General features: G+C 36.7%; 1 protein-coding gene across 1 annotated transcript; it reads left to right on the top strand.

Moving 5' to 3' along the window:
* Nucleotides 1-19645: 19645 nt before the first annotated feature.
* On the top strand, nt 19646-21625 carry LOC127104984 (protein JINGUBANG). Its single transcript, XM_051042136.1, has one exon. The coding sequence runs from the start codon at nt 20054-20056 to the stop codon at nt 21359-21361; it is 1308 nt and encodes a 435-aa protein (XP_050898093.1). The 5' UTR covers nt 19646-20053; the 3' UTR covers nt 21362-21625.
* The last annotated feature ends 304 nt before the right edge of the window (nt 21626-21929 follow it).

Below are 21929 nucleotides of genomic sequence, written 5' to 3'. Positions count from 1 at the left end.
TCTTCGCCCACCAGATTGGTCGAAACTTGGAGGTCTACGTCAAAGACATCATACTTAAGACTACCAAAAGATGCAGTCATGCATAGGATTTAGAAGATGTCCTACAATCAGTCAAGAAGTATGATATGCGCCTAAACTCCACCAAGGCCACTTTTAGGGTCCATGAAGGGAGGTTTCTAGCCTTCATGTGTACAAGAAGAGGCATTGAGGCTAATCTAGATAAGTGTCAAGTTGTCATCATAATGAGGAGCCCACTAACATAAAGGAGATACAACCGCTCAAAAGTTGCCTTGTCGTCCTATCTCACTATATTTTCTGCATAGGCTACAAAGCCTTACTTTTCTTCATCATCTTAAAGAAGAAGGAAATGTTTGAATTGACCCCCTTAGTGCGATGAGGCTTTCACCAAGATCAAAAACTTCCTCACATCACCATTCATCCTGACTCGCCCGAGAGATGGGTCACCGCTACTCGTCTACCTCTCAGTCACATATCAGAAGATGAGCTCAGTCCTTGTCCAGGAAATAGATAAGATGGAGAAACTGGTGTATTTCATAATCAAGGTGTGCATAGGCGTCGAAGGGGGCTATCAGAATATTGAGATGTTGGCGCTGGCCATCTTCGTTGCGGTGAGGAAATTAAGACCCTACTTTTAGGGTCACAAGATCGTGTAAAAACCAACCATCATGTTCGGCAAGTCTTGAAGAAGCTTGATCTAGAGGGGATGATGGTATTTTGGATGGTGGAACTCTCATAATATGACATCCAATATATCCCGAGGGGGAGCATAAAATCACAAGGTCTGGCATATTTTGTGCCAGAATCCAGCTCGCTGTAGAGGAGGGGCACCCCCATAATGGGCGTTATCTGTAGATGGCGTTTCCAACATAAAAGGGAGTGACACTAGGATATTCTTAGAATAACCTGTGCACATACTCATCGAGTAAGCCTTAAAGTTCAAGTTCACCACCACCAACAACCAGATGGAGTACGGGGTCCTTGTCGCCTGAATAATCACCACCTTAGAGATTGGAGCCTCCATATTAAAGGGGAAAAGTTACTCCTAATTGGTCGTCAACCAAGTATTTGGGAAATACCGAGACAATGAGCCTCAAGTGATAAGATATTTGTAAAAGGTACGAAAGCGATCCTCTTGCTTATCCTTCTTAGAAATAGAGCATGTCCTCTATGAGCAAAACTTCATAGTAGACCTTATGCCCAAGCTAGCCATATCAAAGACAATACGGCTCGACATAACAGTTATCCGGGAGACCCTCGCCTCTCTGAACATTTAGGTAAACGAGGTGTACTCCTAGAAAGTTATCCTATAATCTAGTTGGATGTCACCCATGGCCATATTATGTTATCTACGGTTTAGAGAACTTCTACTAGACGAGGGAGAAACAAGAAGGATCCGTAAATAGGCTTCCAAGTACACCTTGCTATCTAGGAAACTATATAAAATAGGGAGGGTTTCTCCCATGCTACGTGAAGGAAATCACGATGTTATATGCAGCGGAAAACAAAAATTTCCCTTAAGTTGACCCTTACAAATGAGCATGATCAATTATAGAAACGATTACCTCTCCTGGAAATTAAAACCTTTAATTCATAATTGGAGGAATGATCACTAGCATTGAATGAAGAACACTACCTCTACTCAGTCCATACGAACAAAATGCCTTCAGTCTCAGTGCTAGCTATTATGAATGAAGACTTTGAGTGAAAGAGAAAGAAAGAAATCACGGTCAGGGTTTCACAACCAAATTTCATTAAGTGTAAAAGCTTTTACACAAGGATTCTATTTATAGAACCACTTGTGTGGCGTGTAAGCTAAAAAAACTCACTTAATTGCACCATACCTTACGATGTACTGTATTTCACTTAAGTGCATTGTATCTTACGGTGTTCTACATTCACTTAATCACATTATACCTTACGGTGTTCCGTAATTCTTTTAATCATATTGTATCTTACGATGTTCCTTATTTATTCTCTCTCACATCAATATGTCCTTATATGTGTGATATTGTAGGTTCTCGTGACATTCAAAATTATATTAAATCACACATTTGATATAATAAACAGTGAGCGGTATCTAGGAACACATGAATGCTACCCATGTCATGAAAATATCATGTGATCTGACAAATCCTTTTTGTGATAATATTTGTGTGTACAATTTCCTTTTCCCCCTCATGTTTATATTAAACATAAGGCATGGACAGTGTTACCCTTATCCAATTCAATATTGTGCCCTTATACATTTATCCTATTATGCAGGTTGAGTAAATTCCATCTAGGTCACTCTTGTCCATCATCAAGATTTATGGAGTACCCATCAATTGTCTTTATGGTCATCCAATTCTGACATTATTTGACCAACAAAAAAGTACTCAAATCTACATCTTGGGTCCATAGTGGTTTCAGGTCGAAGGGTGGTATACACCACTATAACCATGATAATAACTTATGACACTTTGCATAACATTCTATGCAGTATTCTTATAGTGGGTCCGTCCAATATAAATATTACTCCTAATATTCATACATATGTGAATACTTGATAACTTTTTATCCATTATCCATGAGATGCGATCATCACTCTATCTACATGATATTCTTAATGTTTTAATGTTATCCCACTTCTTAATAAAGCTCAACTACAAATACTTTAAGAATAGTGGCATTGTGTTTAATCGAATCTCATGATTAAGTCACACTTTGTGCTTCATTAAACGGTGGGGACTTTATTATTTTGGAAAAACAAATATAATAAATAAATATCTTTTCATTATTAATAAATAATTCGATACAAGTACCAAGTTCTAATAAAATAATTGGACTTTATAGATTACACCAACAATCTCCCATTAGCACCAGAGCCAATTTGGCATACCATTAATACCCATAGATCTAGTATGGCCATCGTGCTTTTGTTGTGTAAGACTCTTTGTTAGTGGGTCATTGATATTGTCAAATGTCGGTAGTCTGCATATCTTCACATCTCCTCTATCTATTGTCTCTCGAATGAGGTGATATCGCTTAAGTATGTGTCTGGACCATTGGCGAGATCCAGGATCCTTAGCTTGAGTGATAGCACCATTGTTATCACAATAGAGATCATTGGGATCACAATTTTAGGGACTATGCCAAGTTCACTAATGAACTTGTTGATCCAAAACAACTTCCTTTGTTGCATTTGAGGCAACAATATACTCGACCTCAGTTGTAGAATCAACAATTGTATCATGCTTTGATCTTTTCCAACTTACAGCGCCACCATTTAATCAAAACACATAACCATATTGAAATATAAAGTCATCATTATCTATCTAGAAGATAACATTGGTGTATCCAATTACAACAAGCTCTTCCGGACCTGCATATATCAAAAATGAGTCATTAGTCCTTCTCAAGTACTTAAGGATTTTCTTGGCAGCAACACAATGAGCATCATCAGATCATATTTGTATCTAATTGTTGTACTTAAAGCATACGAGACAATTGGTTAAGTATATAACATGACATACATGATAGATCCCATTGCAGATGCATATGGAATCTTATTTGTACGATCCTTTTCTTCCTTAGTTGAAGGGGATTATGTTTATATAGACCCCAACCATCTTGCATATATAAATCCTTTATTGGAATCCTACATATTGAATCGTCTCAACACTTTGTCTATGTACGTACTTTGACTTAGGTCAAGTAGTCTTTGTGATCCATCTCTATAGATCTAGATCCTACTATATAGGTTTCTTCACCCAAATACTTCATAGAAAATCATTTTCCTAGCCAATTTTTCACTTGCTGTAAGGTAGGGACATCGTTTGCAATTAGTAATATGTCATCTACATATAATATCAGAAATATGATTGTGCTCCCACTAACCTTTTTGTAGACATAAGGCTCATCTTTATTTTTAATGAATCTATATTGTTTTATTGTTTCATCGAAACAAAAAATTCCAGCTTATGGAAGCTTGCTTTAATTCATATATTTATCGCTATAACTTGCGTATTTTTTAGGTTTCTTCTGGTATATCAAATCATGCATGTTATGTCATGTCCACATCCTTAAGAAGATTCCCATTAAGGACAATAGTCTTGACATCCACATGTCATATTTTATAATCTTGATATGCAATGATAACAAGTAAAATCCAAATAGACAAAATACATCAGTAAAATTTCCTTAATGCATTTGTACTCTTTTATCAGTTGTTTTACAACCAACTCCGAATCACCTCTAATGCCTAGGTTTTCCTACATTGGTTTGTGCAACCTCGGGAGTAGTTGGAGAACAGGTTGGTTGTGGTGGTGGGACCACCACTTTTGGTAATTTCATCGAAACTGACATTTGACTTAACACATGGACAATTACTCCAATAGGCGTTGAAGTTCCTACACCACCACCCGTTGATTTGCTTGGTTGTTCTTCTACATTCATAACATTATTTTAGGGAAGGGAAATACTTTTAAATTTTGGAAGATCTGTATCAACAAGAGTTTTACCACTCTTCAGACGCATAAACACTCAAACATTGAAAACATTGCATATATGAAGAACAAAACAGTAAAAACACACACATTTTTATGCAAAAGATTAAATTTTTTGCACAAAAGGGTCCCATTGGGCATGCCAATTTATTTACCGTTGTTTTTGGTAAACAATCATAAGTCTTAAATCACTTACCGGATTAAACTCGAAAAAATTCTAGGTCATTTTTTGCAAAAAAAATAATATAACAATTAGATAAAATGTGTTTGTGCTTCGATGTTTGATGTTTGAATGTAGAGAAATGGGGCAGAAAGCTCAATAAGAATGATGAAAGATAGTCGGATAGAAGCTTCAAAATTAAAGTGCAGAATTGATCAAATAGTAAAGTAAATGAAAATAAATGATAAAGATCAATTGAATACTATTCCTGATAAATACTATTTGGATAATCTCTCTGAGGCGAGTCAGTTGAGATCACAATTATCCTATCTGTAGGAGGTGTAAGTTGTATGTACTCTTCCTCATTTGGGAAGCCCCCTTTTGTACTTATCATATCATCAAGGACCATTTAAGTAATGTTCCTTCAGACATCATGTTAAGTTATTTTTTATAACATTTGTCGTCCTCTCTAACTCTCAAGTAACGCCTTTTCCATCAACTTCTGCAACTCCCATGCAATCATGGAGTTATCTCATAACCGTCGTAGGTGACTGTTCATGTCATCCTCTAACACCTTTTAAGAACCTGGATCCGACCTGATCATGTAGTCTACCAGTGCTCTTATGGGACCAAGACCGACTTCCTCATTCCATATATACTCCTTTTTTTTGGGATTCAACTTGCTTATGTTTATGCAACTCGACATGTTCGTACCTCCTCACCCGCCTCAACAACTCAGCCTTTAGGAATTCCAGGATGTACATGAGCCCCCCGATCACGAGATCCAATAGGTTGAAGTGTTCGGACAGAAAAATCACATAATTCCTTCCTCCTCGAGTCGATCACTTATTCGGTAAGTTACCATGTGATAGTGGTTTTTAAAAGGGAAATAATGATTGTTATTTTCTCTCTTCTTATCATGGTAATTTTTTATGGGAAACCCATATTTATCATCATGGCTTTAATTTGATATAGTTTCTTGACATTTGTAAACTTACTTCCATAAAAAAAACTTTTTCCTTCTTTGCTCCTTTACTTAACTTGTGGTTTCCGATTTTAAGACTTGCTACCTATTTTACCTTTGCTCTCCCTGTCAATCGTTTTCTGCAAGCTCAAGTCTCAATTATTATTTCTCTGCCTTATTTACTTCATCTCCCTCTTTTTTATTCTTTTATCATGGTTATAATACGTGATTATGGTGATTTGGGGGAAGCACCGATTTCCCTCACCGCCCATGAGATAAGAAAACTATGGGACGAATGCATGAGAGAGCGTAGGGGCCATCTGAAGCAAGATGAGTTTGATCAGATTATTAGGGAAGTTTATGGTGAGATCTTTTCACCTCATAGTAAAACTGACTCAAAGTCTTCATCATCATGTTTTGTGGATATTTTGATGGAGATGACAGAGTCTTTGATTGACAAAGAAGTTTTAAGTTATGACCACAACGTCATCGACGATAACTACATCTCAAAACTTTACTCCAACAAACATATTTCCTCTACCATGAACAAGGAAGACGTCGTGCTAGACCCTTGCATGTGTTAGCGAGAGAGTTTATATTACTCATCCAAAGGGAGTGTTAAATGAGTATTTTTTCACTTTTACTCAGGGATAATCTAGGATTTTAAAATATGTATCCCTTTCACTGCCTTTAAATCTGAGCTCCTCCAAACCCCAAATATTGCCCCTTCTCAATTACGCTCAAATGGTTGGGGTTTTATTAAAGTTTTTGAGATTGTTTGCGAGACGGTAAGTATAACCCTTACTTTGGGTTTGTTATTTTTTTTCTTTGAACTGAAGGGGACAGACAAATGAGGTTGGGTCTCCCTTTGTGGAATCTCGGGGAAAAGCTTTCTTCAGGATTATACTACCAACTATAAAGGTTTCAAATATAAATTCCTTCAAGTAATGAGTGGAGAAAGATGTCCTTAGGTCATGTATGCATTTGACGAGAACTATCATTTCCCAATTTACTGGATAGATAACTCGTTATCAGTGTCCAGTTTTGATTACGACAAGCTAGATGCTTTGGAAATCCGAGCATTGGATGTTCTAGATTCATTTCGAGTAGTAAAAGTCAAGGACTTGCTACACGTGACCAATGAACCAGAAGAATTTCCTAAATTCTTGGGTAATGCTTATATACGCCTTTTATTCTTCTTCGGTGATCTTATTGTTTTATCTTTTTGAACTTTACTTTGTTCATTTCTTTATAGCTGATATTACGAGCCTCAAGCTATCTGAACAGAAGAAGTTGATGGTTGTGAAGCGAGGGAGAGGCACGGGGAACATTCCTCTACCAAGAGTGACATGTCTGGTATCTAGACTTGAGCTCTCAAAAGGAAGAAAACGGATGTTGGCAAGGCAACCCCTATTATAACAGAGCCACTAACTGCCTCTATTCTACCCTCTGGCAAATCAAAACCTAGTTCTCCAAAGAGGATGAAAACTCTGATGAGCGACCATGTCATTCGCGCTGACTTGGAAATTACTTCCTTGACGCGGGATTAAGGCAGTAGCCATCAATCTGATCCATCAACCAAATTCAAGTTCTGGTCCAACAACTTTTATGGCTTGAAGTATCTTTATGATCACCTAAATGGGATAAAGGATGTCGAGAAGGTAAAGACTATAAGTTCTCAACATCTAACCCGAAACATCGGGGCATACTTTGTAAGGTGTGCAATTATGACTTAGGGATTGTTTAAAGTTGACGATGCTTATGAGCAGAAAGAAATCCGTTTTACTAAAGATATGACTAAATTGAATGATAACCTTAAGGTTTAGGCCGATGAGGTGGAGTAACTAAACCAAAAATTGCCAAAAATGAGTAAGCAGAAGGAAACCGCGGAGTCCAAGCTATCATAAATGAATAAGCAGAATGCGACCGCAGAGTCCATGTGTTTGGAGCTCAAAACAGCCACGTCGGTTTGGTCGAAGATATGGATCAAGCTCGGACTCTTAATGAGACACTGAATAAATCCTTGCAATAAGCCCAGGTAGACCTGCTCTCAACTGGTGATGAAGCTTTTGAGAGAGCCCAAGCCTAAGCCTTATGCATCATGCATAACCTTAATATGTCCGAGATGGATTTCTTTAAGACCGTGGTGAATGTCTGACTTATGGATATAAATGAAACTTCTCCTGAAGCTGAGGTTTTGAAGGATGTGACGACCAATAATCCAACCCATGAGGCTCAAGAAGATGAATATCATGATGTTAAAGTTTGTTGTTAGCCATCAATGAGGATATGCTTTTTGTAAAATTTGGATAATATTTTTATTTCCGGTATCATGTTTAATCCTTTTTGTTGGCCCTTTTCGGTATACTAATATTTTTTTGCTACCCAATTCCTCCCTTATTATGCATATATTCATGGGCATTTCTTTAAATTACCCTGACTTATGTTTTAGCAGCATGCCTCAGAACTTGGCCTTGTTGCGTACGACTTACTCCTTTTTAATAGATTTTGAACAAATTGACTTTGTTAATAATTTAGACCTTTTGATTCATTGATCAACCAATTTAATCGTTTATGATAGGCTCTTTAGACCTTCGATTTGATCACAAGCTTGATAGTCTGGCCATGGATTCTTATTTTCATGGTCGGTTTCGTTAGGTTAGAGGTTTTATTAACATAACTCGGTCAGAGGTTCTTATTTATGTGGTTGGTTTTATAAGGTCAGAGGTTTTATTAACATAACTCGGTCAGAGATTCTTATTTACGTGGCTGGTTTTATTAGGCCATATGTTTTATTAACATAACCCGACCATATATTCTTATTTACGTGGCCGATTTCATTAGGTCAGAGGTTTTATTGACATAACCTGACCAGAGGTTCTTATTTACGTGGCCGATTTCATTAGGTCAAAACTTTTATTAACATAACCTGGCCAGAGGTTATTATTTACGTGGCCGATTTCATTAGCTCAGATGTTTTATTAACATAACCCGGCCAGAGGTTCTTATTTACGTGGCCAATTTCATTAGGTCATTGGCGATGCCTACTATCATTATCACTCTGGTGACGAGCTAGGCTTTACTTTAAGAGACTAAAAACGACACCTAAATATATAAATTAAGGGTGCCTCATTAAAAACCCTTGCCCTTTCCAAGGGAAAAACCCTTGCCTCATTTAATAATGTCATTACATAATGTTAACTATAATAAGACCTAAGGTTGGAAACATTCCAAGCCCTTGGCATAATTTTCAAGTTTGTAGGCTCCATTATTTAGCTTTTGTCTGATCTGATAAGGTCCCTCCCAGTTTGGGGAGAGTTTTCCCTTATTTTATGCGTTTGTAATATTCTTCAAAACCAAGTTACCCTGTTGAAAACTTCTTGGTCGAACTCTAGTGTTGAACCTTATTCACATCCTTGGTTCTGCTTCCCATTTTCTTACGTGAGCCAATCTTCTGATTTCTTCTATGAGGTCAGACGAGTTTCCCAACCCTTCCTTGTTAAGGTCGTCGCCAAAGTGTAATCGATGTTAGGTTGGATAATTGACTTCTATTGGTATCATTGCATCGGCCTCATACACCGTTCAAAAGGGGTGTCTCCTTAGTGGTTGAATGAGAAGTAGTGTGATAGGAGCATCATATCTCATGCAAGTACTCGGTCAAAAGCCATTTCTCTTCATCTAGTTTCTTCTTCATTCCTAATAGGTTGGTCTTATTTGCTATTTCTGCTTATCCATTAGCATGGGGACGCTCGACCGAAACAAACTGGTTCTGAATGTAAAGGTGACTGCAAAATTCTATAACATACGAGCTCGTAAATTGTAAGCCATTATCAGATACAATGATCCCTGGTAAGCCAGAAAAAAATATGATATTTCTCCAATAAAAACGCCTTACCCTCTCTACAATGATTCGAGATACGACATCGGCTTCCACCAACTTGGTGAAATAGTCCATTGTCACTATAAGAAACTTTAGTTGCCCGACGGCTAAAGGAAAATGATTGAGAATATATGGTCCCCACTGGTAAAAAGGCCACGAGGATATTACTGAATGTAATAACTCAGTAGGAGAATGTATGAATGGAACATAGATCTGACATTTCTCATAATGATTTACAAACCGTGCACAATCCTATAGCGTACTCGGCCAATAGTACCCGACCCTGAGTATCTTTCCAGATAAAGCTCTCCCCTAATATGGATTTTGCGCACTCCTTCATTCACTTAATTCATTATGAGCCCTACTTCTTCTTTGGTGATGCATCTCAACATCGGAGAAGATATGCCCATCTTGTATAGTTGGTTTGCTACCATGAGGTATCTGGAAGATATCATCTTGATGTGTCAGGCTCAGTTCTCATCATCTGGAAGATTATCTTGGGTTAGGTATTGAATGATGGGTGTCATCCAGCCTCTTGCATGTACTAATACTATGACTTCCTCTATTTTCATACTTGGTGCTTTCAAAGTTTCATGGATTACCATTATATTTAACCCATAGCCCTTCGTGCTGGCTAACCTGGCTAGCAAATCGGATATGGTGTTTTCTTCCTGGAGAATATGTGATACTTCAAATTTTGTGAATCCCTTTGCTAATCACAAAGCTTGTTGTAGATACTTGAATAGTAATGCATCATTTATTTGATAATATCCTCTGATTTGACTGGCGATTAACTATGAGCCAGTGCAAACAAGCAAATGAGAAACTCTTACTTCTCTGGCTAGATTCAAACCAACAATCATTGCTTTGTATTCTGCTAGATTATTGCTATCTTGAAAATTGAAACAGAGATACTACTCTAGTATCAGCTCCCCCAGTCCCTATAATATTATCCTTGCTCTGCACCCTTGAGGTTGGATGAGCTATCCACCGATAGGACCCACTACTCTAGAATTTCTTCTGATGTAGTCGAACTCAACTCCATTAAGAAATTTGTCAATACTTGATGTTGTTCTTGGGTGCGTACATGATGTCATATTCTGACAGTTCTACCGCCTAGGTTACCATCCTTCCTGCCAGATCCGACTTCTTCATGGTTTGTTTTATGGGATAATTTGTCTTCACTATAATAGGGTGGACCTGAAAGTACTGTATGAGTTTCCTGGTTGTAATTACTACTGCAAAAGCTAATTGTTTGATCTTTTGATAACAGATTTCTTCTCCTTTGAGAACTTTGTTGACAAAGTAAACCGACCTCTTATCTCCATCATTATCCTGAACTAATACCGAGCGAATAGCCTTCTCGGATACTGCTAAATACAAGGTAATAAGTGAATTTTTCTTCGGACTAGGGCTAGAATTGAATCGAACCAACTTGAAAATAGTTTAGAACTTGGTTCGACAATTAAATTGTTGAACTAGGTTCATGAACCAAATAAGCTGGATATGAGCAAAAATATAAGTTTGTTTACTAAATGAGTTGAGCTTGAACTATACACAGTTCGACTCGTTAGATTCATGAGTTAACTCGACTATATATAATAATGATTATATTTTCTCTAAGAGTAGATTTAAACATTTAATCCAAATATTAACCATATATTGTCCCTTCCGTACTAGTTATGGCAATAAAGCTGACAATTGTATTTCTAGTAATCCTTGTTGGAGGCATTATGGCATTTGCTAAAATAATATGTGTAATAAAGATTGCAAGTGGTGTAATCATTTTATGATAAAAATGTATCAATTTCTAGTAATTTTTGGGGTTTTACTATATTTGTAAAGTTTATAAATATTTAGATGAAGTTGTGGATTTTTTAGACAAATTTAAACTTCAATAGAGTATTTATTGAATTAGATTTTCAAATGTATCTCTTGAAAGTTGTGTAATTTTTAAATTATTATATTTTTGAGAAAAAATTAAATTTCAATCTAATAACTTTTATTTTATTTCAATATTTTATTTTTAAAAAAATATTAATTTAAAGTGTCAAATATATAAAAAAAATCGACTTAAAAATGGTTTTTAAGTATGTGAAGCAAGTGAACTGAACCTTACGAGATGAACCTAACGATTTGAACTTAATTGTCCGTGAACTTATATCGAGTCAATTTTGAGCTTAAAAAAAGTTCGTGTCAAACTCAAACCAAGATTTGAGTTGAACCAATTCTTAACGAGTCGAGTCGAGCTGAGGCAAGTTCGACTTGACTCATTTCAGCCCTACTTCGGAAGAACCAATATCAACGGAGTAGAGAGGAATTACTTCAACTCCACGAATGCCCTCTCATATTCTTTTATCCACTTGAACTTTTTCAACTTCTTTATGACCACGAAGAAATGTATGGACTTGCCTCTTGCGCAATACATAAATCGTGATAAGGCAACTAATATCTCAGTTAGTTGATTGACTTTTTTCACTAATGCCAAGCTTCTTAGATTAATGATTGTCAGGAACTTCTTCTAATTTTCCTCTATTACCCAATGTGTGAGCATGAAACCTATAAATTGATCGGCTTGTACCCTGAACGAGCACTTGTCGGGATTAAGTCTCATGTCGAACTTCCTTTTTGCTTCAAAAGTTTATTTTAAGTCGTATACATGTTTTACTTCCTCCTAGGTCTTAACTAACATATCCTCAACATATACTTCAAGGTTTCTTCCTATCTGTGATGAGAAGACCCTATCCATCAACCTCTGATATGCACCCCTAACATTTTTAAGATCGAATGACATTACTTCATAGTAATAGTTGTTATGTTGTTTTGGGAGCATTAGTCAGGCTCATTCGTATTTGATTGTACCCTGAATAGGCGTCCATGAAGTTGAGTAAATGGAACCTAGATGCAGCATCGATTATACTATCAATATATGACATTGGATAGGGGTCCTTTGGGCAAGCTTTGTTAAGATCGGCGAAATCTACACATGTATACCATTTTCCTAACTTCTTCTTTACCATGACAACATTGGGAAATCAGGTAGGATATTTTATTTCCTGGATGAATCCGGCCTTCAATAGCTTACTAACCTCCTTTGTGACAACTTTCCTTTTTTCCTCTTTGTTTTTTCCTTTCCTCTGCAGTACAGCCTTCGACGATGGATCAAGTGAAAGTTAAGGACACACAACATTTAGATCGATCCCAGGCATATTTGATGGCTTCCATGCAAAGAGGTCGATGTTGTCCCCTAGTACCTTGATAATCTCTTCTTTCTCTTCCTGGGATAGCTTTGAGCCTATCTATGTGACTTGAAAGTCTTCATAACTGATTTTCACCCTTTTCATTCTTCAATAGAGGTCAATCTATCATCTGTTGGATCTTCCCAAGGATCAAGGTCGACCAAGTTCACCTTCAAAGTGTTTTCCATTGTAGGATACACCTACCGGGTCTTCCTTTTTAGCTTTAGACTATCTCTGTGGCATTTCCTAGCCAATCCCTAATCACCTTTAATTACTTCGGCTTGTACACCTTCTAGGGGATACTTCATGGTTAGGTAAGTAGTGGATAATACAACTTATATAGCATTGAAAGTCGGCCTTCCGATGGTGACGTTGTATGGTGATGACGCATTAACTATTAGGTATCTCACCCTGGTGCGTTTGACATTCCACTTCCAAAGATGGTCATGATGGGTAGGTGCCTCAATACCTAGACTTGTTCCCCAAAGAAATCGACTAAGGCCCTTGAAGGGTATAAACTCTAATATATCCATGTTCATGCCCTTGAAAGCATCCCAATACAATATGTCGGTCGAGCGACCCAGATCAATTATCACCCTCTTGACACTCCAATTATGAATTTGAACTTTCATGACCATCGGGTCCTTTTTATGCCCCAATACATATTCTAAATCCTGTCTTGAAAAACCGATGACAACAGGTATTCCTTCCATGTCTGACAACAAATTATGTGACACATGCATTACTGATCGGGCGTATATTTTTATGGACGAACTTGTTTCTCCTCCACCAGCGAAACCTCCTAAGATGGTGAAGAGTGTGTTTAGGGATATCCGGGTCTCGTGTACTTCCTCAGTGCTATTTCCCTTATTGGCAGATAGATTCTCTGAGTTTGGCTCTCTCCTATAAGGACTTCTCTAAGTTAAGCTCAAATATTGGTTCGAGTAACCGACCTCTTTGGATCAGGATCTTGATTTCTCTTTTTAAGTGCTGACAATCTTCAGTGTGGTGGCCTCTAAAATGATGATAGGCGCACCATGCTCCTTAATCCTTTCCTAGTACAATATTGACCCTTATGGGACGAGTAGTTTATGGTATTAGCTTGAGATGATACACCTCTCACAAAATGTCAACTTTCTTTTCATTGAGATAAGTAAAGTTCTCGGTGAAGCTATCATATGGTCTCTGAGAAGTTCTTTGTCGACCTTTCTCTCAACCCATGCTTGTGATGTTCCTTCTTGGGTCCGGATCTTTCATGCCTAGATTATGTATTTTCTTTAGAATCTTGAGATATTTTCTCCATATTTGTTTCCTCCCCTTGATATAACATTATGCTTAGTTAATGACTTCCTTCATGCTAGTGGCCGACTTCTGCGCTAACGATTCATTGAAATGGCAGGCCTTTAGACCGTTTTGGGAGGCTTCAACAAATATCTTTTGATTTGGATGGGAGAAATTTATATTATCTTCATTGAACCATACCATATATTCTTGGAGGGACTCGGAGGGTCCCTGGAGGACGTTGAACAAGCTGGTGGTATTCACCTTTCTATGCTTGCTGGCGGAAAATTGTTGTATCATATTCCTAGTCAGGTCTTGGTAGTTGGTAATTGATAGTCTAAGAAGACTCATATATCAACGTAATGCCATATCTTTGAATGTTCCTGCCATAAGTTTGCATTTCAGGGAGTCGGAAGCCTCAACTATTTCCATTTGATTGTTAATTGATATTATGTACTCTTGAGGACCACTTTTGCCATCAAAGGATGACAAAGGTGGTGGTTTGAAGTTTTCTGGGACTTGATCGCCCCAAATTATATCTGAGAGAGGTTTAGGATCAAGGAGTTCCTCCTCTTTTTCATCCTCCTTAGTGTTTAGTGACTATTGCAGTGTGAAGGCACTTTCCTATAGAGATTTGTTTTGTTGGTGCAAGTTCTCCATAATTGTAAGGAGTTGTGCCATGTCTGGTGGGGTGCGAGATTCGCTCGTGCTAGGAGATGGCCCAAACATTTTATTGTTATGGTGAAAATCTATTATTTTCTAAGGCCTGGTAAAGTTTTATCGGAGTCCCACAGTGGGCGTCAAATGTTCCTGATAATCACTATTTGGATAATCTTTTTTAGGCGAGTCAGATGAGATCATAATCGTCATGTCTGTAGGAGGTGTAAGTTTTCAGTCCTCTTCCTCATATGAAAGCCCCCTGTTATACTTGCCATATCATCAAGGACCATTTAATTTAAGGAATGTCCCTTCAGATCCCGTGTTAATTGATTTATGATAACGATCACCATCCTCTCTAACTCTCAAGAAACGCCTCTTCCATCAACTTCTATAACCCCCATGCAATCATGAAGTTATCTATTAACCTTCGTAGGTGAGTGTTCATGTCGTCTTCTAACACCTTTCAAGAAACCGGATATGACCTGATCATGTTGTCCACCAGTGCTCTTATAAGACCGGGACCGACTTGCTCATACCATATACCCATACCCCACTTGTACGGGATTCGACTTGCTCATGTTTATGTAGCTCAACATGTTCATTCCTCCCTACCCGACCTCAACAACTCGGCCTTTGGGAATTCCGGTATGTACACATATAATGCTTGAATTAAAGAATTAAAAGAGGGATGCATATTCATACATTTCTCACAAATCATTTTCTCTTTGTAACTTGGATACTCGAGTTCTATAGAGAATACTAATGAAAAATTGTGAATCATTGTTACATGAATGAAATCGCCCTATATACTAATGCGTCAATAATTGGCGATAAAATTACTTCTCTATGACTCGACACATATCCTAGTACGTGGGCTCTTGTTTTCTAATAGGTTTCCACGTGTCTCCAGTCTTTGAGATATTGTAAAACTACTATTGTTATCGAGAAACATTCTCAAGTCTCTTAACTGCACTGGCTCGGAAATGACATCATCATGAGACATGGATCCTTGAGTAATGAGACGTTGTTCCTCCCTTAGAATTTCTTGAGCACATGTATCTAAAGAAGGAACGAGATTCCTATTCAGCAAGGCACCTCTGACAACTTCAAATTCTAGGCAAAGCTTCATGAGAAATTGATCTCGACTATTTATGTTATAAACCTCTTGGATTGTCACGAGAGAAGTCTTGGGAATATAAACATGTATAATAGCAGAGTGTTTTGTCCACAAATTTAGAAAACCAGAATAATATTCTTGAATGGATAAAATATCTTATTTGTAATTAGCCATCTCTAACTCCAATTGAAAACGCTTGGCTACACTGTCTTGGTTGTAAATACGCTTCAAATAGTTCCACATTTCTTAAGTAGTTGAAAATGAGCATAAATTATTGATCATTTGAGGATCAATAGTACTGAGAATCAAAGTGATTATTTGAGCATCTTTAGTTTTCTACGTATCTAATGCAACTTGCTCTGTTGGTGCCTTGGAGACGGCATCTTGGTGACTCCACAATCCCTTTTCCTTGACATAATTTTTGAATTAAAATTCCCAAATTGAATAATTCTTACCAGTAAATCGGACATAAAAACTCTTCTCATTTTCTGAAGTCATAGTATAAGCCTAAGACCGTTGGATTATATTCCTATCACTACTTGAAAATAAGGTACGAAGAATGAAAACAAGTTACAAGTTACGGACGCAAAACTACAAAGATGAAAAGCAAGTTACCAATGAAGGAGAACACAATACCGCAACAAAGGATCGTGAGTAAACATAAAACTAGAATCACAAATCTACAAACACGAAATCACGATCCCAAAGCAACACCGGATCTTGAATCAAGGACGAAATCAAGAGACGGAAATCGAAGTCAGAACTCAAAATCACAAATGAAGAACAATAATCTAGAATACCGCCAAGAATTACGATCTCAATCTTTCAAATCGAGAACCACCGAAATAAAATCAAGATACGACACCGACAAACTGACAACCTACCAGAAGAAAGAGACAATTATCAACGACCCAGTGGGTGTCGTTGAGAAAGGCTAAGATAACACGATTTCAAAGGTTTGGTTTGATCGAAACTTCTGATATCATGTCCACAAATCCTGGCTTCTTTCCATTCCTCATTGTATTCCATATATTTATAATTGCATGAACATTTACCATAATTCATTACAAATGTTTCTTATTTGATTTTCTACTCTATTCTAGGAATCATATGAAATCATTCTATATTAATCAAATCATATGAAATCATTTTATATTAACAATTCTCAAGTCTCTTAACTGCATTTGTCGAATCTCATGTCTTTCAACTACTTTTGTTGAGAATCCTTTATGTCGAAACTGTGATTTATCCACCTGTACTTAGACTATGTCTTTATCTCACACCCCAGTCCTGTCGAACAATACCAAATCACTACAAAAATTTTCGAGATTGTGAACATGTTTTGAAGAGAGAATGATCATAATCGTGTGGATTTGTTCTTGAGATTCTTCAAAAGTAGACTTAATGGATTTCAACGTAGTTTGAGTCGAAAATCACATGCTAACACAAAGCTATATTTCAGCTTAGTGGAGGAGCGAAAGTTATATCATGTGTTAAATCCTATTATAGGATTTGCGAGACTCACACTTGTGAGAAAGATTGTTGAGTGCAAGCATGAATGATTAAGTCTCATATTGTCTATGAATGATTGAAATATTGAATTTATACGACTTGTTGTTACTCACATCTTCTTCGATGTTTCTAATAGAAAAAGACATGAGTAAGACATGTTTTATTGAAATGATAATCGAGTTAGGAGTCTTCGAGAGTTTGAATTTTTGGCTTTACCCCACTATTAGATTTTACTGAGTCTATTGTGATGAGCCATGCTAATTAGCGTGATTATAATGGTCAAGTCAAATTTCTAAAACACATCAATTAGAAAAAAACTAAACTAGCACATATTTTAAAAGAAGAAAGTACATAATGAAAGACATAGTTATGGCCATCAAAGTGAGATTTCGCCAAATGGTTGGACTTTTTAGCTTAGGTTCTATCAATTTAACTTGAGTTTTAGTACACATTTCAACAATTAGAGTATCTATTCCGTGACATTAACTCTTGAATTAAGCCAAAACGACAAAAGGTCACGGTATAACGCTTAGCAAAAACTTACTACTAGTAGCGGTATACTAAGAAATAGTATTTATTTTTTTGTTTTCCATGATAGGAAAATACCCGCGGGGCGGGGCGGGGCGAATGAAATTTGTTTTGGAGTTGTGTACGTGGCTACCACGCTTTTACTTTCCACATTACCGATAAGATGAGATCATGTAGCCAATGCAGTTGCAACTTGCTAAATTATTTCTCAAATGGCAACCACCCATTGGCTATTAGAGTACCACACAATACTTGCGATATCTTCGATGATTCAATACAGCTGGCCTGATGAAACCGAGAACAACCAGTTAACCGCAAAAACCGTTTATTTATTTTGGAAAAATGCAAGTGTGCAAAATATACGAATAAAAAAGGGCAACTTGGACATTGCCAGTGATTTGACCCCAAAATAGTAATAAAGAAAATCTAGCAAGTGCAAATATCTAAGTGAATCCAGCAAATGCGTGTTCTACTCACACGACACTCCTCTATTATTTTTTAGTTTCATCAGCTTAAAAAAAACACAAATATCATATTATTTAATAAATTTAAAAAATAAATAATGTATTATTATGTAATTTAATGGCTCCAATTCGTGTCATGATATATCTCGGTACAACTATTAATTGGCAACATTAATTGAACTGAGTTAACAATATTTTCTATTTTTTTTAAGTGTTATTTTTTTGAATTTTTTTAATGGTCATTTTTAATGTTCAAGAGAGTATTAAGTGCAGTTTTGTTAAAATTATTTCTAAATAATTATTACAGATAAAAAAAATAAAAAAAATATAATAGTAAATAATTAAGGGTATTATAGGTAAAAAAAATTATTATTTAAAGAGTGATAATAATAATCAGTTTTATTGATAAATATAAAAAATAAAAAAATGACACTTAAATAAACTGAGAGAGTATAACATTAAAATGGTTTTTATTAAAGGGAAATCTTAGATACAATTTCTTAGATATAATTTTTACTATTTTCTAATAAAAATATGACAACTATACTCAAATGTGGTTTAAGAGAAAAAGTAAGAAGAAATTTCAGATGTGTAACAGAAAATTATATACTTGTCATATTTTCATTAAAAAAATACTAGTAATAACTTCATCTAAAAAATTATATATAAATTTTCTCCTTTTATTAATTGTCAAATTAAGTAATAAGCTTTTTGATATTTTCTCTTTACCAATATTTACCATGTACATCTCAAAAATTTACAATTGATTGAAATGAGAGTCTAACAGAATAATGATTTCTCTCTTAAGCATTTAATTATTCTAAACTTTATGTTTGAGGATTGTGTACATCTCAAAAAATAACGGTTAACCCCAAAAATTGACGGACCGAGTCATATTCGAAACAAACATGAACCATTTCCAAGTCCGCCATAAATTTGAGAAATCTAAGACAATTATTAACCTTAATCACATGATGTCAATGTCTCCAAATATTTCTCCTCAACACAATAAGAATGAAATAATTGATTATTAATATTGCTGATTAAAACTTAACTACATTTATATCCCTTATCTTATAGTATTATTATACTAAAAAATCAGTATAAAAGGAGAGTTGGAACCAAAAAGATCAGACTGAATTCGTAAAAAAACCACTACTACTATTTTTTTCTAACTTAAATAGAAGAATTATTCAACACGTAAGCTTATTCAGTTTGTAGTTTAAGTCGAATCTCAAACCTGTTGAATTAACACAAGTTTTTAACTTTTAACCTACTCTAATTTTTTGACTTGTATCAGAATTACAAAATGACCATTGCAAGTTACTTGTTTTAGATACTTTACAGCAGTTGTTAAAATTATGATATTTACATGTACCATAATGGTGTAGTATTCTTACTCATTATAAACGAGAAACAAATCTAGTGGAGGATACATCAACAGCAATTTTCAAATAAGCCAAAACTGAGCTTTTCCCATCTGTCAAGTTGGCTTTTGAATAATCATCCGGCAAGTTTAGTAAATGCTCACACTCCATCTCTCTCAACCAAATAAAAATACAAAAAGTGAAAGATACCCTCGCCCGTCGCATTAAGAAAATAATTAGCCTCGGACCCAACGCTCACTTCTTGTCCCCTTTTATGGCTTTTCTCATTAATCTAAACTTTTCCTTATCATCTCATTTCACTCACTAAATATCTATATTTTCTTCCTCGCAGCATATCCATATTCTATCTTTCAACATGCGGTTACTTTCGTGGCTAGAAACTTGCTCCACCGCCATCTGCGCCACCGCCACACACAACTCTACCGTCGAACTCCTCCCATCACGAAAACAACAACATGCATTTGACTCAAGTACTTCTTCTTCTTCAATGTTAACCTCTGATGACAGCACTTCCAGTACTCTTCATAGCAACTACTCCATACAAACACTCCCCTCCATTCCTTCTCTCCAGAAACTCTCTCCTCAGAGCCTCAACAACTTCTCCATCTCCTACCACTGTCTCACCTCCCTCACACCTCACCCTTCTCGCCCCGTTACCTCCCTCGCTCTCCAAAACAACCTCCTCTACGCCGCAACCGAGAACCAAATCAACGTCTACGATCGTCACACGTGTACCAATCTCCACACCTTCAACTCCGAAGCAACTTCCTCTGGCTCCACCAAAACCATCACCTTCTCCAAAGACATGGTTTTCACTACTCACCAAGACTGCAAGATCCGCGTCTGGAAAAACAACCAACACCGCAAGTTAACCACTCTCCCCACCGTCAACGACCGTCTCCGCCGCTTCCTCCTCCCGAAAAACTACATCACCGTCCGTCGCCACGATAAACGACTCTGGATTGAACACGCCGACGCCGTCTCTGACCTTGCCGTTTCAAACGGCGTTATCTACTCCGTTTCGTGGGATAAAACGCTTAAAATATGGAGAATCTCTGATCTTCGTTGCGTTGAATCTGTCAAAGCTCACGAAGACGCGGTCAACGCGGTTGCAGTTTCTAACGATGGAACCGTCTACACTGGATCATCCGATAGAAGAATACGCGTTTGGGCGAAACCAGTTGGAGAAAAAAAACACGTTCTAGTTGCGACTTTGGAGAAGCATAAATCAGCGGTTAATGCTTTGGCGCTAAACGACGACGGTTCAGTGTTATTTTCTGGTGCATGCGACCGTTCGATATTGGTGTGGGAGAGAGAGGATAGTGCGAATCATATGGTTGTGAGTGGGGCTCTGAGGGGGCATCAGAACGCGATACTATGTTTGATCAACGTCTCTGATTTGCTACTTAGTGGGTCCGCTGATCGGACGGTTAGGATTTGGAAACGGGCTTATGATGGATCGTTTTGCTGTGTTGGTGTACTTGATGGTCACCAGAAACCCGTGAAGTCGTTGGCGGCAATTCCGGAATATGATGATGATCAGAGTTCAACTAATAACGGCATCGTTTCTGTTTTTAGTGGTTCGTTAGATGGTGAGATAAAGGTTTGGCAACTTTGTATCGGGTCTCTGGCTGATCAGGATCAAGATTTTATGATTTCCTAGGTTGCTTGTAAAATTAAAGCAGATTAAGGAAAGAAAAAGTTTGATATAAAGAGAAAAAAAAAGTTAGTTTTGTCAAATAAAAAAAAGTAGTATATGATAACATGTGTTTCTACTTTTTTTTTTGGTAAGAATCTATAAAATTTCATTCCAATTTTAGGCAAAATTGTGGGTGTAGTTTGTAAGTTTCAATATTGAAAATTACTTTGATGTGAATGAATAATTTCAATGTAAGTAAAAGGAGAAAATCATCCTCGTATACTATTATGAATTTTGTTGCAAATTACAATATTTGATAACTTCTCTGAGATTAACTCTCTATAATATTTGTCTATAAAAATTATGGATTCCTTTCTTTTTGATGAGGTCTCCATTTTGAAGTGTTATTTGTGAGACAAGAATCTGTAATGTTATATGTCATACGGTGAACTGACTTTGGGTGTTTTTGCTTTGGAAAACAAATGTCGCGGATAGCAAGAGTCGCCACCGACTTTTCTTTTATCCAATAAGGAAAGACGGAAAAGAACAGGAAAGACCTTGATTAGATTTTGGGTTCGGGAGGTACATTATA

The sequence above is a fragment of the Lathyrus oleraceus genome, chromosome 7, assembly GCF_024323335.1.
Source record: "Lathyrus oleraceus cultivar Zhongwan6 chromosome 7, CAAS_Psat_ZW6_1.0, whole genome shotgun sequence".
NCBI classification, from domain to species: domain Eukaryota; kingdom Viridiplantae; phylum Streptophyta; class Magnoliopsida; order Fabales; family Fabaceae; genus Lathyrus; species Lathyrus oleraceus.
The sequence above is the reverse complement of the archived record's forward strand: the minus strand, read 5'-3'. Positions and strand labels throughout refer to the sequence as shown.

Excerpts from the sequence above, each read along its gene's own strand:
- LOC127104984 (XM_051042136.1), top strand. The coding sequence starts at position 20,054 with ATGCGGTTACTTTCGTGGCTAGAAACTTGCTCCACCGCCATCTGCGCC.